The 19,795-nt window shown below is 49.6% G+C and overlaps 1 protein-coding gene across 1 annotated transcript; it reads left to right on the top strand.

The window, feature by feature from the left end:
• The first annotated feature begins 5,976 nt into the window (after positions 1–5,976).
• Acer1 (alkaline ceramidase 1) lies at positions 5,977–19,457 on the top strand. The gene is made up of 6 exons (XM_070008197.1): positions 5,977–6,069; positions 14,518–14,632; positions 14,849–14,990; positions 16,722–16,859; positions 18,945–19,082; positions 19,289–19,457. Exons 1-6 carry the CDS (start codon positions 5,977–5,979, stop codon positions 19,455–19,457), a joined length of 795 nt encoding a protein of 264 aa, XP_069864298.1.
• Positions 19,458–19,795: the final 338 nt, after the last annotated feature.

Genomic DNA, 19,795 nt, shown 5'->3' with positions numbered 1-19,795 from the left:
GACCCTGAGCTCTTCAGCTCAAGGTGAGTGCTCTACCACTTGAGCCACAGTGCCACTTCCAGTTTTCTGATGGTTAACTGAAAACAAGTCTCATGGAGCCGGATGCCAGGGGCTCACACCTGTCATCCTAGCTACTCAGGAGGTTGAGATCTGAGAATCACAGTGCAAAGCCAGCCCAGGCAGGAAAGTCTGTGAGACTCTTATCTCCAATTAACCACCAGAAAACTGGAAGTGGTGCTGTGGCTCAAGTGGTAAAGCACTCACCTTGAGCTGAAGAGCTCAGGGACAGAGCCCAGGCCCAGAGTTCAAGCTCCACGACTGACCCCTCCCCCTCCAAAAAAAAAGTCTCATGGATTTTTCCTGTCCGGGCTGGCTTTGAACCGTGATCCTCAGATCTCAGCCTCTTGAGTAGCTAAGATTACAGGCATGAGCCACCAGTGTCTAGCTAGAAGGTTCTTTTTTTCTTTTTTTGGTTGGTCACTGGGCTTGAACTCTGGGCCTGGGCACTGTGCTTCAGCTCTTCAGCTCAAGGCTAGCGCGCTACCACTTAAGCCACAGTGCCACTTCTGGTTTTCTGGTAATTAATGGGCTGGGAAGGTGGCTCAGTGGTAGAGTGCCCTGGGTTGGATTCCTCAGCACCACATAAGCAGAAAAAGCTAGAAGTGGTGCTATGGCTCAAGTGGTGGACCTCTAGACTTGAGCTGAAGAGCAGAGGGACAGGCCCAGAGTTCAGGCCTCATGACCGACAAAAGAAAAGAGTCTCATGGACTTTCCTGCCTGGGCTGGCTTTGAAGGGCAATGCTTAAATCTCACCCTCTGGAATAGCTAGGATTACAGGCATGAGCCACCAGTGCCCAGCTGGGACTCTCAATTGATTTTTATCCAGATCAGCCTCAGACCACTTTCCTCCTACCTCCACTTCTCCTGCAGCTGAAATGACAGGTTTGAGCCACCACACCTTGCTTGTTCATTGAAATGGTGGGAGGGAGGGGGCAAGAGCTAGATAACTTTCTGTCCAGGCTTGTCTCATACCTCTTTCTTCCTGATCTCTGCTTCTGGAGTAGCTGGGATTAGAGGTGTGGGTCGACACACAGGGCTGTATGTTGACGTCTTACATAACTGCACAAAAACCAGAAAGTTGACACACACAGATACTATCTGTGGATTGCATTTAAATTTCAACAGCTGTCTCCTGTATCTTATCCCTGTGTAGTTTATGCAATTTCTTTATGCAGGTTAGAGTAGGAATGCCACACATATCAAGTTTACACACAGGACCTTAGGCAACTTTGTAACTATATTATCAATAGAGAGGGAAAGTGGGTACAACAGGCTGTGAAGAGTAGAGTGATTAAAAATGAGGGGCTGGGAAGGTGGCTCAGTGGTAGAGCGCTTGCCTTGTATGCCTGAGGCCCTGGGTTCGATTCCTCAGCACCACATAAGCAAAAAGAAAAAAGCTGGAAGTGGCACTGTGGCTCAAGTGGTAGAGCATTAGCCTTGAGCTGAAGAGCTGAGGGACAGTGCCCAGGCCCAGAGTTCAGGCCCCATGACCGGACCAAAAATAAAAATAAAAAATAATTACAATGAACCAGTCACCAGTAGCTCACACCTGTCAGCCTAGCTACTTAGGAGGCTGAGATGTGAGGATCTTGGCTCGAAGCCAGCCTGGGGCAGAAAAAATTCATGAGATGCTTATTTCCAATGAACCACCAGGAAACCATAAGTGGTGCTGTGGCTCAAAATGGTAGAGTGCTAGCCTTGAGCAAAAGGAGTTCAGGGACAGTGCCCAGGCCCTGAGTTCAAGCCCCAGGACTGGCAAAAAAAAAAAAAAAAAAACCCACAAAACTGTGTCCAGCTATGCAAAGAGTGAATGTCTTATGAAGACCAGTAGGAAGTCCAGATGGTACTTTGTGGGAGTCCTGTTGGAGGAGGGACTTAGGTAAGAGGACCCCGGGAAGTGACTTCATCTTTGACAAAAGACCAAAGAGAACTTGGAACCCAGGTATCCAGGTAGCCACATTCCAAAACTAGCCTCAACTGGCAAACTTGTCCCACTATAGCAAGGAAAAACATCATGTTTTCTTGTTTTCCAATTTTTACTGGTTCAGACTCCAGGAGATCCTGCAGAGAGCGCTTGGCTGACACCTGCAGACACTGGATCAACCCTAGACCCAGACCCCAACCCCAAACCAGACCCCAAAGAAGATTCTGGCCTTTTATATGGAGAGACCGGCAAGTGACTCCTGGCAGTCCAGACCAGGAGAGCTGGGATCCAGACACCACTGTAACTCCTCCACGCCCATCCCAGGTGCCAACTGGAGTGGATGCCAAATGGGCTGAGCCCACTCTGCTGAAGATGAAGCTGGGTTATCGAACTGCGGCGGCAGCAGCTGCTGTGGATGCCAGGATGATAGAGGCCCCTTCATCTCAGATTGGTGAGTCTCCAGCTGGGCCTGCAGAAGAGCCACCATTGCCGTGTACCCGAGTAGATCTCCTGGTGGATCTGTCCACAGCTGCTGGGGTGGACCCAGCCCCACCAAAAGCCTCATCTGGAGAGTTACAGCCCCGGAGAGCAGTTCTGCATCTTGTTGTGCATCTGCCCATGGCATACAATGAAGACACCACTCCATCGGCATCAGATGACGAAGACCCAGCCCAAGGTGCAGACCATGCAGCTCTCATGGTGCATCCGCCCTCACCACTGCAGGAAGAACCATTTTCACCTGCTCAAGAGGAACGACATGGGGCAAACGATCTGTATCTGGAGGATTTCCTGTCCACAGCATCTGAGACAGACTCTCCTGTACCCATGTCAGGGGACCAAGAGCCCCAGCTGGAGCCAGCCAGCCTGGATCTGCCCAGGGTATCTGACACAAGCTCTATTCCATCAGACAAAGAAGAGGAAAAACCAGCAAGATGTCAAGCACTTTGGCATCATGAGGTGTCTCTGACCAATGCCTATGAAGAAAATCCTCTTCCACCAGTAGCTGATGTCTGAAGAGGTGGTTCACATTCCAGCTGACCTCAAGCTTGAAGTTACCTGTGTCACTTAGGACAGATGGACCTCCAATCTGTGACTCGCCTCACTGCTGTAGAGATCTAGCAGGCTCGACAGACTTGGTCTGTTACAGACTTACCTTTATGTGCAGGGGACAGTTTAGCTTCCAGCAGATAAATCCACTTGATTACAACTTAAGACTGGGAGCACAACTTTGGGTGTGGAGATAGAGACTTAGAAAGTCCTGAGCTCCACTGAGCACCAGCTCAAGCGCTGAGAGCAGCCCTTTTCCTCCCCTTGGAAGTGATCTGCTGAGCTTTTCTTCTTTTTGTCCTTTCTGTACATAATTTTACAATTGATGTTAATAAAAGTTTATTATTGTTCAAAAAAAAAAAAAGAATATAATGATCCAATTGCCAGTGGCTCACACCTGTAACCCTAGCTACTCAGGAGGCTGAGATCTGAGGATTGAGGTTTGAAGCCAGCCCAGGCAGAAAAGTCTGTGAGATGTTCATCTCCAGTAAATTACACAGAAAAGGCCAGAAGTGGCACTGTGGCTCAAGTCATAGAGTGCTAGCCTTGAGCACAAAGAAACTCAGGGATAACACCAAGTTCCTGAATTCAAGTCCCAGGACTGGCAAAAGAAAGGAAGGAAGGAAGGAAGGAAGGAAGGAAGAAAGAAAGAAAGAAAGAAAGAAAGAAAGAAAGAAAGAAAGAAAGAAAGAAAGAAAGAAAGAAAGAAAAGAAAGAAAAGAAAAGAAAAAAGAAAAGAAAGAAAGAAAGAAAGAAAGAAAGAAAGAAAGAAAGAAAGAAAGAAAGAAAGAAAGAAAGAAAACCACAGAAGTGGAACTGTGGCTCAGGTGGTGGTAGAATGCCAGTCTTGAGCAAAAAAGCACAGGGACAGTGTCCAAGCCCTGAGTTCAAGCCCCAGGTCTGGCAAAAAAAAAAAAAAAAAAAAGTCTCATGGATTTTCCTGCCTAGGTTGGCTTTAAACTGTGATTTTCAGATCTCAGCCTCCTGAGCAGCTAAGATTACAGGTGTGAGTCACTGGTACCCAGCACAAGGGCATTTTACTCATCCATTAGAAAGAATAATATGTCATTTGTAGGGAAATGGATGGACCTAGAAGAAATCATGTTAAGTGAGGTAAGCCAAGTTCCGAGAGACAAAAGGTGTATGTTTTCTCTCATATGTGGAAGCTAGATCTAAAATACAACTGGAGGGCTGGGAAGGTGGCTCAGTGGTAGAGTGCTTGCCTTGCATGCATGAGGCCCTGGGTTCGATTCCTCAGCACCACATAAGCAAAAAGCCGGAAGTGGCGCTGTGGCTCATGTGGTAGAGCACTAGCTATGAGCTGAAGAGCTGAGGGACAGCGCCCAGACCCCACGACCGGCAAAAAAATAAAATACAACTGCATATGATCACCTCTCTAGGGTTGTATGCGTTCACACACACAAGGTCAGACCAAGGGAGGCTACCCTTAGGGGAAAAAACCAAACCATTCACTCCTCTGAATAGCTGAAGTACCTCTGGGCCTGGGCGCTGTCCCTCAGCTCTTCAGCTCAAGGCTAGCACTCACTCTACCACTTGAGCCACAGCGCCACTTCTGGCTTTTTTTGCCTCATGCATGCAAGGCAAGCACTCTACCACTGAGCCACCTTCCCAGCTGTGCTATTTTTTTTGGGGGGGTGGGAGATGGCTAAAGGGGGCCACAGGAACGCAGGGAGGAAAGGTGAACAAATGCAGTCATACTATTCAATATACACTAGATAAAAAACACTATGTAACTTGTGGACAGGGATGGGAGGGAGAAAATCAGGGAAAGTGAAGACAAAGGTGATGTTGTCCAAGAAGCATGGTACCCATTACCCGACTTATGGAATTGTTACCTCTTTGTACAACTCTTTTTTTTTTTTTTTTGATCAGTCATGGGTCTTGAACTCTGGGCCTGGGCGCTGTCCCTCAGCTCTTCAGCTCAAGGCGAGCGCTCTACTGCTTGAGCCACAGCGCCATTTCCAGTTTTCTAGTGGTTTATTGGAGATAAGAGTCTCACGGACTTTCCTGCCTGGGCTAGCTTTGAACCGTGATCCTCAGATCTCAGCCTCCTGAGTAGCTAGGATGACAGGCGTGAGCCACCGGCGCCTGGCTGCACAACTCTTTAATAATCATTTTTTAAAATAGAGAGAAGGGAAGTAGGCTTGGAGAGTGTGACACAAGCGGGGGAGTGTGGTCTCAACTGGCAGGGGTGTGGCTTGAGCCGTAGGGGCGTGGTCTCAAGGGGCAGAGGGCGTGGCTGGAGTAATAGGGGTGTGGTATCAAGTAGTGAGCTGTATACCTAGAAAGCATAGGGATCCGAGTTCAAGCACCAGTATTGAGAGAAAGACAAAGAAAGAAAGAAAGGAAAGAAGTCAGGTGCTGATGGCTCAGGCCTTCAATCCTAGCGACTCAGGAAGCTGAGATCTGAGGCTCATGATTCCAACCCTGGCAGGAAAGTCCTTGAGACTCTTGTCTGCAGTTAACCACCAAAAAGCTGGAAGCGGAATTGTGGTTCAAGTGGTAGAGTGCTAGCCTTGAGCAGAAATGCTCAGGGACAGAAACACTCAGGGACAGTGCCCAGGCCCTGATTTCAAGTCCTACAACCAATCAGAAAGAAGAAAAAAGAAAAAACAAAAACAAAGAAGTAATAGCCCTCAAGGTGTGGGAGTGGGCAGCCTACTCACTCCTGCTCTGAATAAAGCCCTGCTTGAAATGCCACCTCTACAAGCCAGGGCCCAAGGCCACTTGTGCCACAAGCAGAGCATCCTCATGATGCGAGGAGTGGCCTGGCAGGTTTTTCCTACCAGCCTGCCTGCCTGCCTGCCTGCCTGCCGTGGGCCCCGGCTGTCCTCTCCCCACCTCCTGGCCCAACCCTCCTGGGCTCACTGTCTTGTCTGACTTGTCACTGCTGCCAAAGTACCGGCGGCTGACATTGGGACAAGATGCCTAGCATCTTCAGCTATCAGAGCTCCGAGGTAGACTGGTGTGAGGACAATTTCCAACACTCCGAGCTGGTGGCTGAGTTCTACAACACGGTGAGGGCTGAGCGCTGGACCTCGCAGGTGATGGGAGAGGGAGGTGGGAGGAATCTCAACAGTCTCAGGTTCAAATCCTGGAGCTTCTTACTCCCTCATCCTCTCCTGGAGAAGGGTGCTTGAATGGCTCCTCTTTCTTGTGTGGGGCTTGGCTTGCTTGTTTTGGTAAAGATACGTTTGTCCCCTTTCCCTTCATTCCTTCCTGTATCTTTGGTGGTCACTTGGGTCTGGGGTGGGTGGTCTGTGATGGTGTATAGGCAGCTCTGAGGAGACTTTGCAGGGAGGGGGCTCTGAGTCTGGGAGGGCGAATCCAGGAAGGCTCCCTGGAGGAGGTGGGCATGTTGGTTTTTTTTTTTTCTCTCAGCAACACCTCCAGACCAAGGTGGCTAACACCCCCATTTTTGTGGGGACTAGCCTACTGTTCCAGCTCCCAGGAACCCCCTCAGGTGCAGGAATAGTCAGTCATGCTCACCCCAGACCCTGCTCCCTTACAAGTGCTCACAGGTGACTGATACAGAAGAGGAAGGAGAGCTGTGCGGTTTGTTGTCCCTGTTGCCAGTCCCTGCAGCTCAGTCAGTGCTCAGTCACTACCTGGTGAGTCGTAGCCCTACAGAGTCCAGATGAGGTACGGGGAGACAAGCCTGGGGCTTGAACTCAGGTCCTCATGTGTGCAAAAGAAGTTGTTCTACTGCTTGAGCCACACTCCCTGTCCTTTTTTGCTTTAGTGTAGTTTGTGTGTCAGGACTGAGATTTGAACTTGGGGCCTTCAGCTCTCAATTTGTTTTTTCCTTCTACCCCTGGAATCATGGTGCCATTTCCAGTTTTCTGGTCATTCATTGGCGATAAGAGTCCCGGGGGCTTTCTGGGCTGGCTTTAAACCCAGATCTTCAGATCTCAGCCTCCTAGGTAGCTAGGATAACAGGCATTAGCCATCAGCACTGGGTTCAAGCATTTCTAACTCACTGAATGTTTAGTGCCATTGGTATCAACCCCAGGTTTCACAAAACAATACCTAACCTTTCCCTGCAATCCATTCGTGAGCATTTTCCCCCTTTGGATTTTTCTTTATGAGACTGGATCTTGGGTGTGGCACTGGTTCCACTCGAATTGAAAAGGCTCTGCTGGGAGCCAGGTACTGGTAGCACCCACCTGTAATCCCAGCTGCTCTGGAAGACCAAGTCGGAGGATTGCCATTGGAAGCCTGCCAAGGGGGAGTAGAGGCAAGATTTTATCTCCACAGATAAGCTGATTTCAGACTTTCATACCTATTATTTCAGACACAGACCAGGCTGAGGTAGGAGGTTAGGAGCTCTGGGCAAAAAAGCAGAAATAAGCCAGGCACAGGTGGCTCACGCTTATAATCCTAGCTACTCAGGAGACTGAGATCTGAGGATCATGGTTCAAAGCCAGCCTGGGCAGGAAAGTCCGAGAGACTTTTTTTTTTTTTTTGTCGGTCCTGGGGCTTGAACTCTGGGCTTGGGCACTGTCCCTGTGCTCTTCAGCTCAAGGCAAATGCTCTACCACTTGAGCCACAGCGCCACTTCTGGTTTTCTGGTGATTTATTGGAGATAAGAGTTTCACAGACTTTCCTGCCCAGGCTGGATTTGAACTGCGTTCCTCAGATCTCAGCCTCCTGAGTAGCTAGGATTACAGGAGTGAGCCACTGGTGCCGGCTCTGTGAGACTCTTTTTTTTTTTTTTTTTTTTTTTTTTGGGTCCAGTCATGGGACCTGAACTCTGGGCCTGGGCGCTGTCCCTCAGCTCTTCAGCTCAAGGCTAGCGCTCTACCACTTGAGCCACAGCGCCATTTTCGGCTTTTTTCTTTTTTCTTATGTGGTGCTGAGGAATTGAACTCAGGGCCTCATGCATGCAAGGCAAGCACTCTACCACTGAGCCACCTTCCCAGCCCCTCTGTGAGACTCTTGTCTCCAATAAACCACCAGAAAACCATAAGTGGTGCTGTGGCTCAAGTGGTAGAATGCTGAATGGGGGCTGGGAAGGTGACTAGATGGTAGAGTGCTTGCCTTGAATGGATGAGGCCCTGGGTTTGATTCCTCAGCACCACATAAGCAGAAAAAGCCAGAAGTGGTGCTGTGGCTCAAGTGGTGGAGGGCTAACCTTGAGCTGAAGAGCTGAGGGACAGTGTCCAGCCCAGAGTTCAAGCCCCAAGACTGAAGAGAGAGAGAGAGAGAGAGAGAGAGAGAGAGAGAGAGAGAGAGAGAGAGAGAGAGAGAAAGATGAAGGTACTGAGAGTGGTACACCCATAATCATTCCTAGCTACTTTGCACAGAGATTTGCTGATCAGAGTTTAAAGCCAGCCCCAGCAGGAAAGTTTGTGAGCTGCTAATAACCAGTTAACCACCACAAAGCCAAAAGTGGAGTTGTGGCTCAAGTGGTAGAGCACCAGCCTTGAGTGCAAAAGCTCAGGGAGAGCACCCAGGTTGTAAGTTCAAGCCCAAGTACTGGCGTGCGCACGCGCACACACACACACACACACACACACACACACACACGCATGCGCACATGCACATGCATGCATACATGCACACATGCACACCAAAAGCTGAGCTATGATCCTAGCTACTTAGGAGACTAAGATCTGAGGCTAGAGGTTTGAAGCAGGCTCAGGCAGGAAAGTGTGAGAGGCTCTTATCTCCAATTAACCACACACACACACACACACACTCACACACACACACACACACAGAAACACACATGTGAAAGTGGAGCTGTGGCTCAAGTGATAGAGTACTAACCTTGAGCAAAGGAGCTCAGAGACTGCACCCAGGCCCTGAGTTCAAATCCTAGGACTGACAGGAGAAAAAAAATCCTCCCCAATTCTGTTACCTGGAGTCCAAAGCAGCCACAGATGATAGGTAAATGAGTGGGCAAAGCTTGCCAAGCCCAGCTTTATCTGTTGCCACTGAAAAGTGGGTTTCCTCTCACTTTCAGAAGTCACAAAAGTAATAGTCAATGGATTTTGTTTCCAACTGCTTTAAAAAAAAAAAAAGTAAGCATCAGGCTGGGGAGGTGGCTCAGTAGTAGAGCGCTTGCCTTGCATGCATGAGGCCCTGGGTTCGATTCCTCAGTACCACATAAGCAGAAAAATCCAGAAGTGGTGCTGTGGTTCAAGTGGTAGAGTGCTAGCCTTGAGCTGAAGAGCTGGGGGACAGCACCCAGGCCCAGAGTTCAAGCCCCAGGACCAGCCCCCCCCCCCCAAAAAAAATCCAGGTAGAGCAGGGCACACCTGTAATCCCAGTACACCCCTTGGAAGTTTGAGGCAGGAGGACCTGAGGTCCAGGCCAGCTTAGGCTCCATAGTGAGACTCTCAAACAAACAAACCAACAAAAAAAGAGAGCATGATTTTGATCTGGGGATGTAAATGAAAAGACAAAGTATGTATGTTGCAGAAAAATATTTAAAGGTGTCCCCATTGATTTTTATCATGACTGGTTTAGGAATTGTGACTCACAGTGGGAAGTTTGGTTGGTTGGTTGGTTTTTTTTCCCTTCACATGGCTCTGCCTGCTAGGTGTTCTATTGTAGATGAGAGAGGCAAAATCCAGGCATCCCTGGTCCAGGCAGCAAACAGAGGCACCAAAAGACAATTCTGGGGCACTTCAGAGGAGGATTTTGAAAGATGAATAGGAATTCACTAAGCGTGTTTCTACCTGGAAGGAAAATAGAAGCTTGTCAGGTTGGGGGAGGAGAAAGGGCTGTTTCTGTGGCTAGAATTTCAAGAGTGATTAAAAAAATAAAATCAAACCAGATTGCTCCCAGGGTTAGTGTTTGAACTTCGTCCTGTGTTTATTAACAAACTCATTCATTCAACAATCATGCAGGACCAGGCACTGGTGGCTCACACCTGTAATCCTCGCTAATCAGATGGCTGAGATGTGAGGATCCTGGTTCAAAGTCAGCCCAGGGAAGAAATCCAGGCAAGAGAACTCAGATCTCCAATTAACTATCAAGATGCTGGAGGTAGAGCTGTGGGTCAAATGACAGAGTGCAGCCTTGATCATAAGAGTTCAGGGACAGTGCCTAGGCTTGGAGTTCAAGCCTCAGGACTGGCTAACTAAATAAATAAATAAAGCACAGCTAATTCTCTTCTGTAGGGCAAAGAGAATGGCCTGTGCAAAAGGCTCTGATGAAAGAGCTCCCAGCCAGTTGGGAAATAGCTGATGACTTGACGCTAACCAGCAGTTGAGGCTGGGTGTGGATGAGGGAGAGGGGCAGTGAAATGTCAGGCCAAATGAAGGCATGCTGAGTGGGAGTCATGGTGAGGTCAGCTGGGTCCAGTGGGTGAATTCTGCAGGGAGGGACGCCAGGAAGGACCCTGCAAATGCAAATAGAGGTGGAGAACGGGGAACAGGGAGAGGGTTGGGAGCATCCAAGAGAAACTCACTTGCTTCTAGAAGGTTCTAGAAGGACAGGAGGCGGTCAGGATGAAGAGGGGGTAGAGAGGATGTGGACCTTCCCTACTGCTTTCCAGCCTTGCCTCTTGCTGGTGTGAATGCTGTAGGACCCAGGGGGAAAAGCTAGCCCTCTGGGAGCCCCTGGCTGCAGTGTCTTAGGGCAGACCACATGTGGACCCTCAGCCTTCCTCTTCAACCACATTCAGTCTCCGCCTGAGCACTGGATGGTGGTATGCAGCCAGCCTGGCACTCAGATAATTACACTTCTGGGAATGGTGATAATGCTGTGGCGCTCACAGCCCAGCCGGGCCTCGGGCCTTGTAGTGAGCGTCTTCTGATCTCCACCCTTCCAGGGCTGGTGAGACACTGCAATCTAGGTGACAATTTCTTCATTTTCTGTCTTATCCAGAGATGAGGGACGGATCCCTTGGGGCATGGGCTGGGCTCTGTTCTGGCTCTGGGGATGCTGAAGTCACCCAAATAGACAACTCCCTTCCTGGTGCCCTGGGCAGGGGTGGGGATTGGGGGCATGGGGGTGGAGAGGTGGTAGGAACTGAAGTTCTGGAAATGGTAACAGACAAATCACAAAAGGCAACAGTGCAATGGCAGAAGAATCTACTAACTAGGTTCCCGTCAATTGAGGAAGGAATCCATTCTGTGTGTGTGTGTGTGTGTGTGTGTGTGTGTGTGTGTGTGTGTGTGTGTGTACACGTGCGCCAGAACTGGGGCTTGAAATCAGGGCCTCACACTTTCCTTTGGTTCTTTTGTTCAAGGATGGCACTCTACCACTTGAGCCACACCTTCAGTGCAGCTTTTTGCTGTTTCATTTTCTTTTGCTTTGTTGGTTATAGGACTTGAACTTGGGGCCTGAGTGCTGTCCCTCAGCTCTTTTGCTCAAGGCTAGCACTCTGCCACTTTAAGCCACAGCACCACTCCCAATTTATTGCTGGTTATTTGGAGATAAGAGTCTTATGGACTTTCCTGCCCAGGCTGGCTTTGAACTGTGATCGTCAGATCTCAGCCTCCTGAGTAGCTAGGATTACTGGTGTGAGCCACCAGTGCTAAGCTGCTGGTTATTTAAGACCTAGAGTCCCTCCCATTTTCTGCCCAAGTTGGACTCAAATCCCAAGCCTCAGATCTCAGCCTCTCTAGTAGCTAGGAATATAGGTGAAGGCAATGGAATGTTTGTTGGTTTGTTTTGAGGCTGACTTGGAACTCAAGGTCCTCTTTCTCCAGCCTCCCAAGGGCTGGGATTACAGGTGTGCACTCTGTTATACCTGACCTGAAATAGAAATGTTTATGCCACAACTCTCCTCTGACAAAAGGAGACATAAAAGTTTCTTGTGCAAGGTCTCAGAGCACACACTGTGTGTGAGGCAATCTTATTAATAGGAGGTTAACTATCAGTTCCATGCAGCATAATTCCTGGCTCCATGCACCCTACCCAGGATTCCTCAGGGTCACCCTCTTACCATGTACAGAATAGATGCAGGGGTTGGAGCCTTGGTAAAGAGGAGAAAAGAACTGTCACATTCTGTCTTTTTTTTTTTTTTTGCCAGTCCTGGGGCTTGAACTCGGGCCCTGGGTGCTATCCCTTAGCCTCTCTGTGCTCAAGGATAATGCTGTACCACTTGAGCCACAGCACCACTGCCGGCCTTTTCTGTTTATGTGGTACTGAGGAATCGAACCCAGGGCTTCATACATGCAAGGCCAGCACTCTACCACTGAGCCACATTCCCAGCCCCTTAATAGTAGGTTTTTATGGTGACTTTGACCTTCATCTGACATCCACTGGATCCCATTCAGTGGGTCCTGCCATCCTGTTATATATCGTTAATAAACTGTCTTTTCTCACAATCATTTAGTGTATGGATGAATGAATGAATGATCAGTGGAGTAGTGCATTCTCCCTCAGCTTTCTAGCTCATAGCTGGTGCTCTGCCACTTGAATTATGCCTCCAGTCCTAATGTTTTGCTGGTTAGAGATGGAGTCTCATTGACTTTTCTGCCTGGAGGTTGTTTTGAACCCTGATCCTCCAGGTCTCAGCCTCCTAAGTAGCTCAGATTACAGGTGTGCACCACTGGGGCCTGGCTCTGCTTTTGGCTTTTTTTTGGGGGGGGTGTCAGTTAGGGGCTTGAAGTGTGGGTTTAGTCACTGTCCCTGAACTCTTCAGTTCAAGGGGAGCACCCTACCACTTAGGCTGCAATGCCACTTCCAGTTTTCTGGTGGTTAATTGGAGATAAGAGTCTCATAGACTTTTCTGCCTGGGCTGGCTTTTGAACCATGATCCTCCAATCTCAGCCTCCTGAGTCACTAGGATTACAGACGTGAGCCACCAGCTCTTGGCTTCCATGAGTACATTTCTTTTTAGACAATGTCACCCCTTTCCTTGCGCTCTCTTAGTTTTTCCCTCCTGCCCCCTCCTACAAGCGTTATAGTCCATTTCATTATAGTTCAATAAAGTTTCTACTGAGCACCACTGCTGTACCTTATGTCCCTACATTTTTGTGTCATCCCTTACCCTCCCAAAGTTGGAAAAACAAACAAGATAAAAGAAAGAAAAGAGCCGGGCGCTGGTGGCTCACGCCTGTAATCCTAGCTACTCAGGAGGCTGAGATCTGAGGATCGCGGTTCAAAGCCAGCCCGGGCAGGAGAGACCGTGAGACTCCTATCTCCAATAAACCACCAGAAAACCGGAAGTGGCACTGTAGCTCAAGTGGTAGAGTGCTCGCCTTGAGCTGAAGAGCTGAGGGACAGTGCCCAGGCCCAGAGTTCAAGCCCCATGACCGACCAAAAAAAAAAAAAAAAAAAAAGAAAAGAAAACCCCTCATTTTCATTTCCTGAAGTTCATTTTGATAAATATTACTTCATACATTCTGAGCCCCGGAAGCGTTGAACCTTTGTGTTGCTCCCCTATCTCCTTTGGTCTTGCTGTGTGTGAATGCTTAGAGAATCCTGTATAATTTTTTTTGCCAGTCCTGGGATTTGAACTCAGGACCTGGGCACTGTCCCTGAACTTCTTTTGCTCAAGGCTAGCATTCTATCAGTTTGAGCCACAGAGCTTTTTCTGTTTGAGCCACTTACAGCTTTTTCTGTTTATGTGGTTCATGCATGCTAGGCAAACACTCTACCACCAAACCACATTCCCAGCCCCTAGAATCCTGTATAATTTATCATGTATTTTAGATCTAGCTTCCACATGTGAGCTTGGCTCATATGTCTTTCTGAGCTTGGCTTACCTCATGACTTGTTCTAGGTCTATCCATTTCCCTGCCAATGTCATACTATTATTCTTTCCAATGGCTGTGTAAAATTGCATTGTGTATAGGTACCACGTTAAAAAAAATCTACTCGTGTTGTAGGGCATCTGGGTTGTTTCCATCACTTGACTATTGGGAACAGTACAGCAATGAACATGGATGTATAAGTGTCTTTATGGTATTCTGGCTTGCCAGCACCAAAAATTAAAAATAAATAAAGGGAAAGAAAAATCAGCTAGGCCAGGTGCTGATGGCTCATGTCTATAATTCTAGCTACAGGAGGCTGAGATCTGAGGATTATGGTTTGAAGCCTGGGCAGGAAAGTATGTGAGACTCTTCAATTAACCAACAAAAAGCTGGATGTGGAGCTGTGGATCAAGTGAGAGAGCATCAGCCTTGGGTAAAAAAGCTCAGAAGCAGTGCTTAAGCCTTGAGTTCAAGCTCCCGACCAGCAGAGAGAGAGAGAGAGAGAGAGAGAGAGAGAGAGAGAGAGAGAGAGAGAGAGAGAGAGAGAGAAAGCGAGAGGAAGAGAGAGAAGAAAGGAAGGAAGGAAGGAAAGAAGGAAGGAAGAAAGGAAGGAAGGAAGGAAGGAAAAGAAAAGAAGAGAAAGAGAACAAGGAAGAAAGAAAGAGACAGATGAGTTGGGACATTGACAGGTGAATGGCAAATCCTGGCTGTAAGGACTTTCTGGAAGCTATAGGAGCTCCCCACCCCTCTATCCTTGCTGCTGCCGCCATCTGATCCGAATGGCACTCCTCTGCCTCTCTGTCACAGTTCAGCAATGTGTCCTTCTTCTTCTTCGGGCCCCTTTTGCTGGTCCTGATGCATCCCTACGCCAAGCAGCGTTCCAGAAGCATCCAAGGGGTCTGCGTCCTCTTCATGTTCATAGGTGGGTAGGGCCTGTGTAGCAGGCCTTTGGGGGCGGGACACGGGCGGGGCCAGAGAGGGTGGGGCTCGCGAGAGACTGACCAATGGTGAGGAGGATGTGGGCGGGGCCTCGGGATGGGCCAGAGGGACCGACCTATGGGACAAGGAGTGGGGGGGCATGAGGGGGCGGGGCCAGGTGACCCACCTGACCTGCTGCCTCCCTCCTCTCGGTCCCCAGGTTTGTTCTCCATGTACTTCCACATGACGCTCAGCTTCCTGGGCCAGCTGCTGGATGAACTCTCCATCCTATGGCTCCTGGCCTACAACTACGGCTTGTGGATGCCCCGCTGCTACTTCCCGGCCTTCCTGAAGGGCAACAGGTGGGCGGGGCCGAGGGGCGGAACCCGCGCTGTCGGCCCTGCCCCTCATCCGCTCTCCCCTTTCCCTCCCGCTAACCTGGGATTCTCTGCAGTCCCCACCTGACTGGGTGAGCCTGGGACCTTCTCCAAACTGAATCACCTGGGGTGGAGGGGGTGCCCAGGACTCCCAGGCCTAAGATCTCTCTCGAGGATTGGAATCTTTTCTCTCCTTTCCTTTCCTTTCCTTTCCTTCCCTTCCCTTCCTCCTTCCCTTCCTCCTTCCCTTCCCTTCCCTTCCCTTCCTCCTTCCCTTCCCTTCCTCCTTTCCCTCCTCCTTTTTTTCTTTGGCAGTACTGGAGTCTGAACTCAGGGCCTTGCACCTAGTAGGCAGGCATTTTAGCATTTGAGTCATGCCTCTAGACTTTTTTTGTCGGTCGTGGGGTTTGAACTCTGGGCCTGGGCGCTGTCCCTCAGCTCTTCAGCTCAAGGCGAGGGCTCTACCTCTTGAACCACAGCACCACTTCGGTTTTCTAGTGGTTTATTGGGGATCAGAGTCTCATGGACTTTCCTGCCTGGGCTGGCTTTGAACCATGATCCTCAGATCTCAGCCTCCTGAGTAGCTAGGATGACAGGCCTGAGCCACCGGCACCCGGATTTAGACTTTTTAAAAATATAAATATATTCTTTTAAATTTTCTTTAGGTAGTTGTACAAAGGAGTTGCCACCCAACAGAGCAATGTATGAATACAGTGCATCTTGATCAATGTCCCACCCTACCCCTTACACTTTTCTTTTTTGCTTTTTTTTTTTTTTTGGTCCGGTTGTGGGGCCTGAACTCTGGGCCTGGGCGCTGTCCCTCAGCTCTTCAGGTCAAGGCTAACACTCTACTACTTGAGCCACAGTGCCACTTCCGGCTTTTTTTTTCTGCTTATGTGGTGCTGAGGAGTCGAACCCAGGGCCTCAAGCATGCAAGGCAAACACTCTACCACTGAGCCACCTTCCCAGCCCTCTTACCTCTCTTTTCTTAAATTTCTTTTGGTCAGTCGTGGGGCTTGAACTCTGGGCCTGCACGCTGTCTCTCAGCTCTTCAGCTCAAGACAAGGGCTCTACCACTAAGCCACATTCCCAGTCCCCTGCTTTTAGTTTCTTTTTGGATAAAAGTCTCATGGTTTTGCCCAAGACCTGCCTCGGATCAAGATCCTCCTAACCTATGCTTCTTATTTAGTAGACATCACCTCAAACTATGATCCTTCTAATCTCTACCTCCCAAGAGGCAGAGATGTGGGATGACAGCTGTGGGCCATTCAAGCCTGACTCTGGGATCTTTCATCTTATCTTCCTGGGGCCTTCTCCTGACCTGACTGGATTCTACACTCACCTCAGGCTTTTTTGGAACTAATCCCGCTTGAATGCACCACTCTCCCTCACTGAATTGTCCAGGACTCCTGTCCCTGCAACACCCTCGTCATCTCCAGTCCCTGTGATCTCCTGGCCCTCTGTGATCCTTCGTTTGAGGGTTCCTACGTTCTTCTAGGTGATTAACTTGGTGGTCCTGCTTCTGAGTCCACCTGAGGCTTCAAGCCTTCACCCACCTACTGGGTTTCATGAGACCCTGTCTTTGTTCTACTGAGCCCTTCCATGGAGGTTCTCTAGCACATACCTGGGAAATCCCGAGCCTTCTGCAGGGTGACCCTGCAGGGGTCCAGGCCTTCAGGCCCTCCCTCCCCCACCAACAGAGTCACTGTCCCACAGGTCCCACTTCTCCTGGCTGGTCGTGGTCACCACAGTGATCAGCTCCTTCCTGTCATTACTGAGGCCCGTGGCCAATGCGTACGCCCTCAACAGCATCGCCCTGCATATCCTCTACATGTTACACCAGGAGTACAAGAAGTGAGTGGGGTAGGGGGACTGCAGGTGTGTGTGTGTGTGTGTGTGTGTGTGTGTGTGTGTGTGTGTGTGTGTGGTCTCCCCCTTCTCCAAACACCCCTTGCTATTTCCCCTGCTGACCTGATTGCAGGTTCCTAGAGTGTTTGCCCTCTCTCCCCTTCCCCCTTCCCCTTCCCATCACACAGCAATGAGCTCAGGGCAAGGTCTTGAACTTAAGTCTGTCTGGCTACAGCTTGGTCTGTTGTGGATAGAACCCCTAAAATATATATCAAAGTAGTGAAAATTACTCCCCCCAACCTCCATGCCAGCCTCAGCATCATAGCTAGACCCCATCTCAATGGTTGGGGCATGGGGCAGATGAGGTTTATTTTGGTCACCATCCAACTTGCTTGCTTTTCTTTCTCTCCTTCCTTTTTTCCTTCCTTCCTTCCTTCCTTTCCTTCTTTCTTTATTTTTGTGTGCCAGTCCTGAGTATTGGACTCAGGGCCTAGGCACTGCCCCTGACCTTTTTTACTCTTCCATTTGAGCCACAGCGCCACTTCTGGCTTTTTCTGTTTATGTGGTACTAAGGAATCGAACCCAGGGTTTCATGTGTGCTAGGTAAGCACTCTACCACTAAGCCACATTCCCAGCCCCTGCCCTTAAACTGTTTTGCTCAAGGCTAGTATTCTACATTTGAGCCACAGCTCTACTTCCAACTTTCTGGTGGTGAATGAATGGAGCTGAGATTCTTATGCATTTCACGTCTGAGCTGACTTTGAACCATGATCCTCAGACCTCAGCTTCCTGACCTCCTGAGTACTGTCCCTGAGCTTCTTTTGCTCAAAGCTAGCACTCTACCACTTGGGCCACAGTGCCACTTCTGGCTGTTGTTGTTTGTTTGTTTGTTTATGTGGTAGTGAGGAATCGAACCCAGGGCTTCATGCATGCTAGGTAAGCACTCTACCACTAAGCCACATTCCCAGCCAGCCTGGCCTTTGTGGTGTGTGTGTGTGTGTGTGTGTGTGTGTGTGTGAGAGAGAGAGAGAGAGAGAGAGAGAGAGAGAGAGAGAGAGAGAGAGAGAGAGAGAGAGAGAGAGAGAGGTGGGGGTGGGAGAGTGAGTGTTCTGGAGCTTGAACTCTGGGCCTGGGCTCTGACCCTGAGCTCCTTCTGCTCAAGGCTAGTGCTCTACCAGGGCCACTTCTGGCTTTTTCTGTGATTAATTGGAGATAAGAGTCTCATGGACTTTCCTGTTTTCAAACTGTGATCTTCAGATCTTAGCCTCCTGAGTAGCTAGGATTACAAGCATGGGCTCCTGGCACCTGGTTTGTTTTTGTTGTTTTGTTGTTGTTGTTTGTCGGTTCTGGGACTTGAACTCTGGGCTTGGGCACTGTCCCTTAGCTCTTCAGCTCAAGGCTAGCACTCTACTACTTGAGCCTCAGTGCCACTTCTAGCTTTTTCTGTGTATGTGGTACTGAGGAATGAAATCCAGGGCTTCATGCATGCTAGGCTAGCACTCTACCACAGAGCCACATTCCCCACTCTCTCTGAGCTTTTTTGCTCAAGGCTAGCGCTCAAGGCTCTACCACTTTGAGCCACAGGGCTACTTCTGGTTTTCTAGTGGTTAATTGGCAATAAGACTCTCACGGACTTTCCTGCCCCAGGTTGGCTTTGAACCACGATCATCAGATTTCAGCCTCCTGAGTAGCTAGGAGTGACCGACCCACCAGCACCTGGCTGCCTGATAGTTTTAGAGATTTCAGATGATGGTCTGTTGTCCCTGTTGCTTTGGGTCTGAGTGGTACCATCAAGGCAGCAGTACCTGGCTGAGCCATATCATTCACCTCACAGCCAGGGAATGTAAAGGGTTCCACAGTTCCCTTTGAAGACACGCCCCCAATGACCTAAGCTCTACCACTAAGCTCCACCTCTTAAAGGATCCACACCTCCCAACACCACCAAGCCTGGCGGTGAGCACCAGCACCTTTGTGCCCTTCATCTGTCCTCTTTTCCTCCGAGCCTCATCTCCTCAGGTGTTGGAATGTCCCATCAACCCCTCTGGGTGCTGATGTCTGAGGCAGGCCTGAATTCCATCCTTCTCTCCCCAGGACCAGCAACAAGGAACTAAAGCACCTGATTGAGGTATCCGTGATTCTATGGGCCACTGCCATGACCAGCTGGATCAGTGACCGAGCACTGTGTGGCTTCTGGCAACGGATTCATTTCTCTTACCTCCACAGCATCTGGTAAGCACCTGCCCCAGGAGTGGCCCCGGGACCCCAGCCTTAGAGAAGCTTCCATATGCCAGAGCTTGGAGCGAGGTGGGAGTAAGGAGGGAGACCCAGATCCTGGGATGTGGTGAGGGTGGGGGGTGACCTTGGTAAGGCCCGGGAGGGGCCCGGGAGGTTTCTGGGGCATATGGCACCTCGCTGTGTTTTTCTCACCCCTGCAGGCATTTGCTGATCAGCGCCACCTTCCCCTATGGCATGGCCATCATGCTCTTGGTAGATGCCCAGTACGAGATGCCGGAGAAAACCCTTAAGCTGCGCTACTGGCCATGTGACACTTGGCCTGTGGGGGTGCCCTATGTGGAACTCCATGACAATGGCAAGTGCTGCTGAGCCCTGCTAGTCTCTGCACGCTGGTCACGCTGCTGAGTCTCCTGGGCCTGAGGACAGAGGACAGGGCTGGAACATCCACCTGAGGAACACTTGCAGTTCTGCATCACCCCCCTTTTCTTTTCTTTTCCTTTCTTTCTTTCTTTTCTTCTCTCTTTTTCCTTTCTTTCTTTCTTTCTCTCTCTCTCTTTCTTTCTTTCTTCCTTTCTCTCGTTTTTTCATCATTCAGGGCATTGGTGCTGTCCAAGAGCCTCTTTGTGCTCAAGGCTAGCACTCTATTACTTGAGCTACAGCACCACTTCTGGTTTTCTGGTGGTTCACTGGAGATAGGAGGCTCACAG

This window comes from Dipodomys merriami, unplaced genomic scaffold, assembly GCF_024711535.1.
Source record: "Dipodomys merriami isolate MVZ:Mamm:240054 unplaced genomic scaffold, mDipMer1.0.p SCAF_70, whole genome shotgun sequence".
NCBI lineage: Eukaryota > Metazoa > Chordata > Mammalia > Rodentia > Heteromyidae > Dipodomys > Dipodomys merriami.
This window is presented reverse-complemented; position numbering and strand designations above follow the sequence as displayed.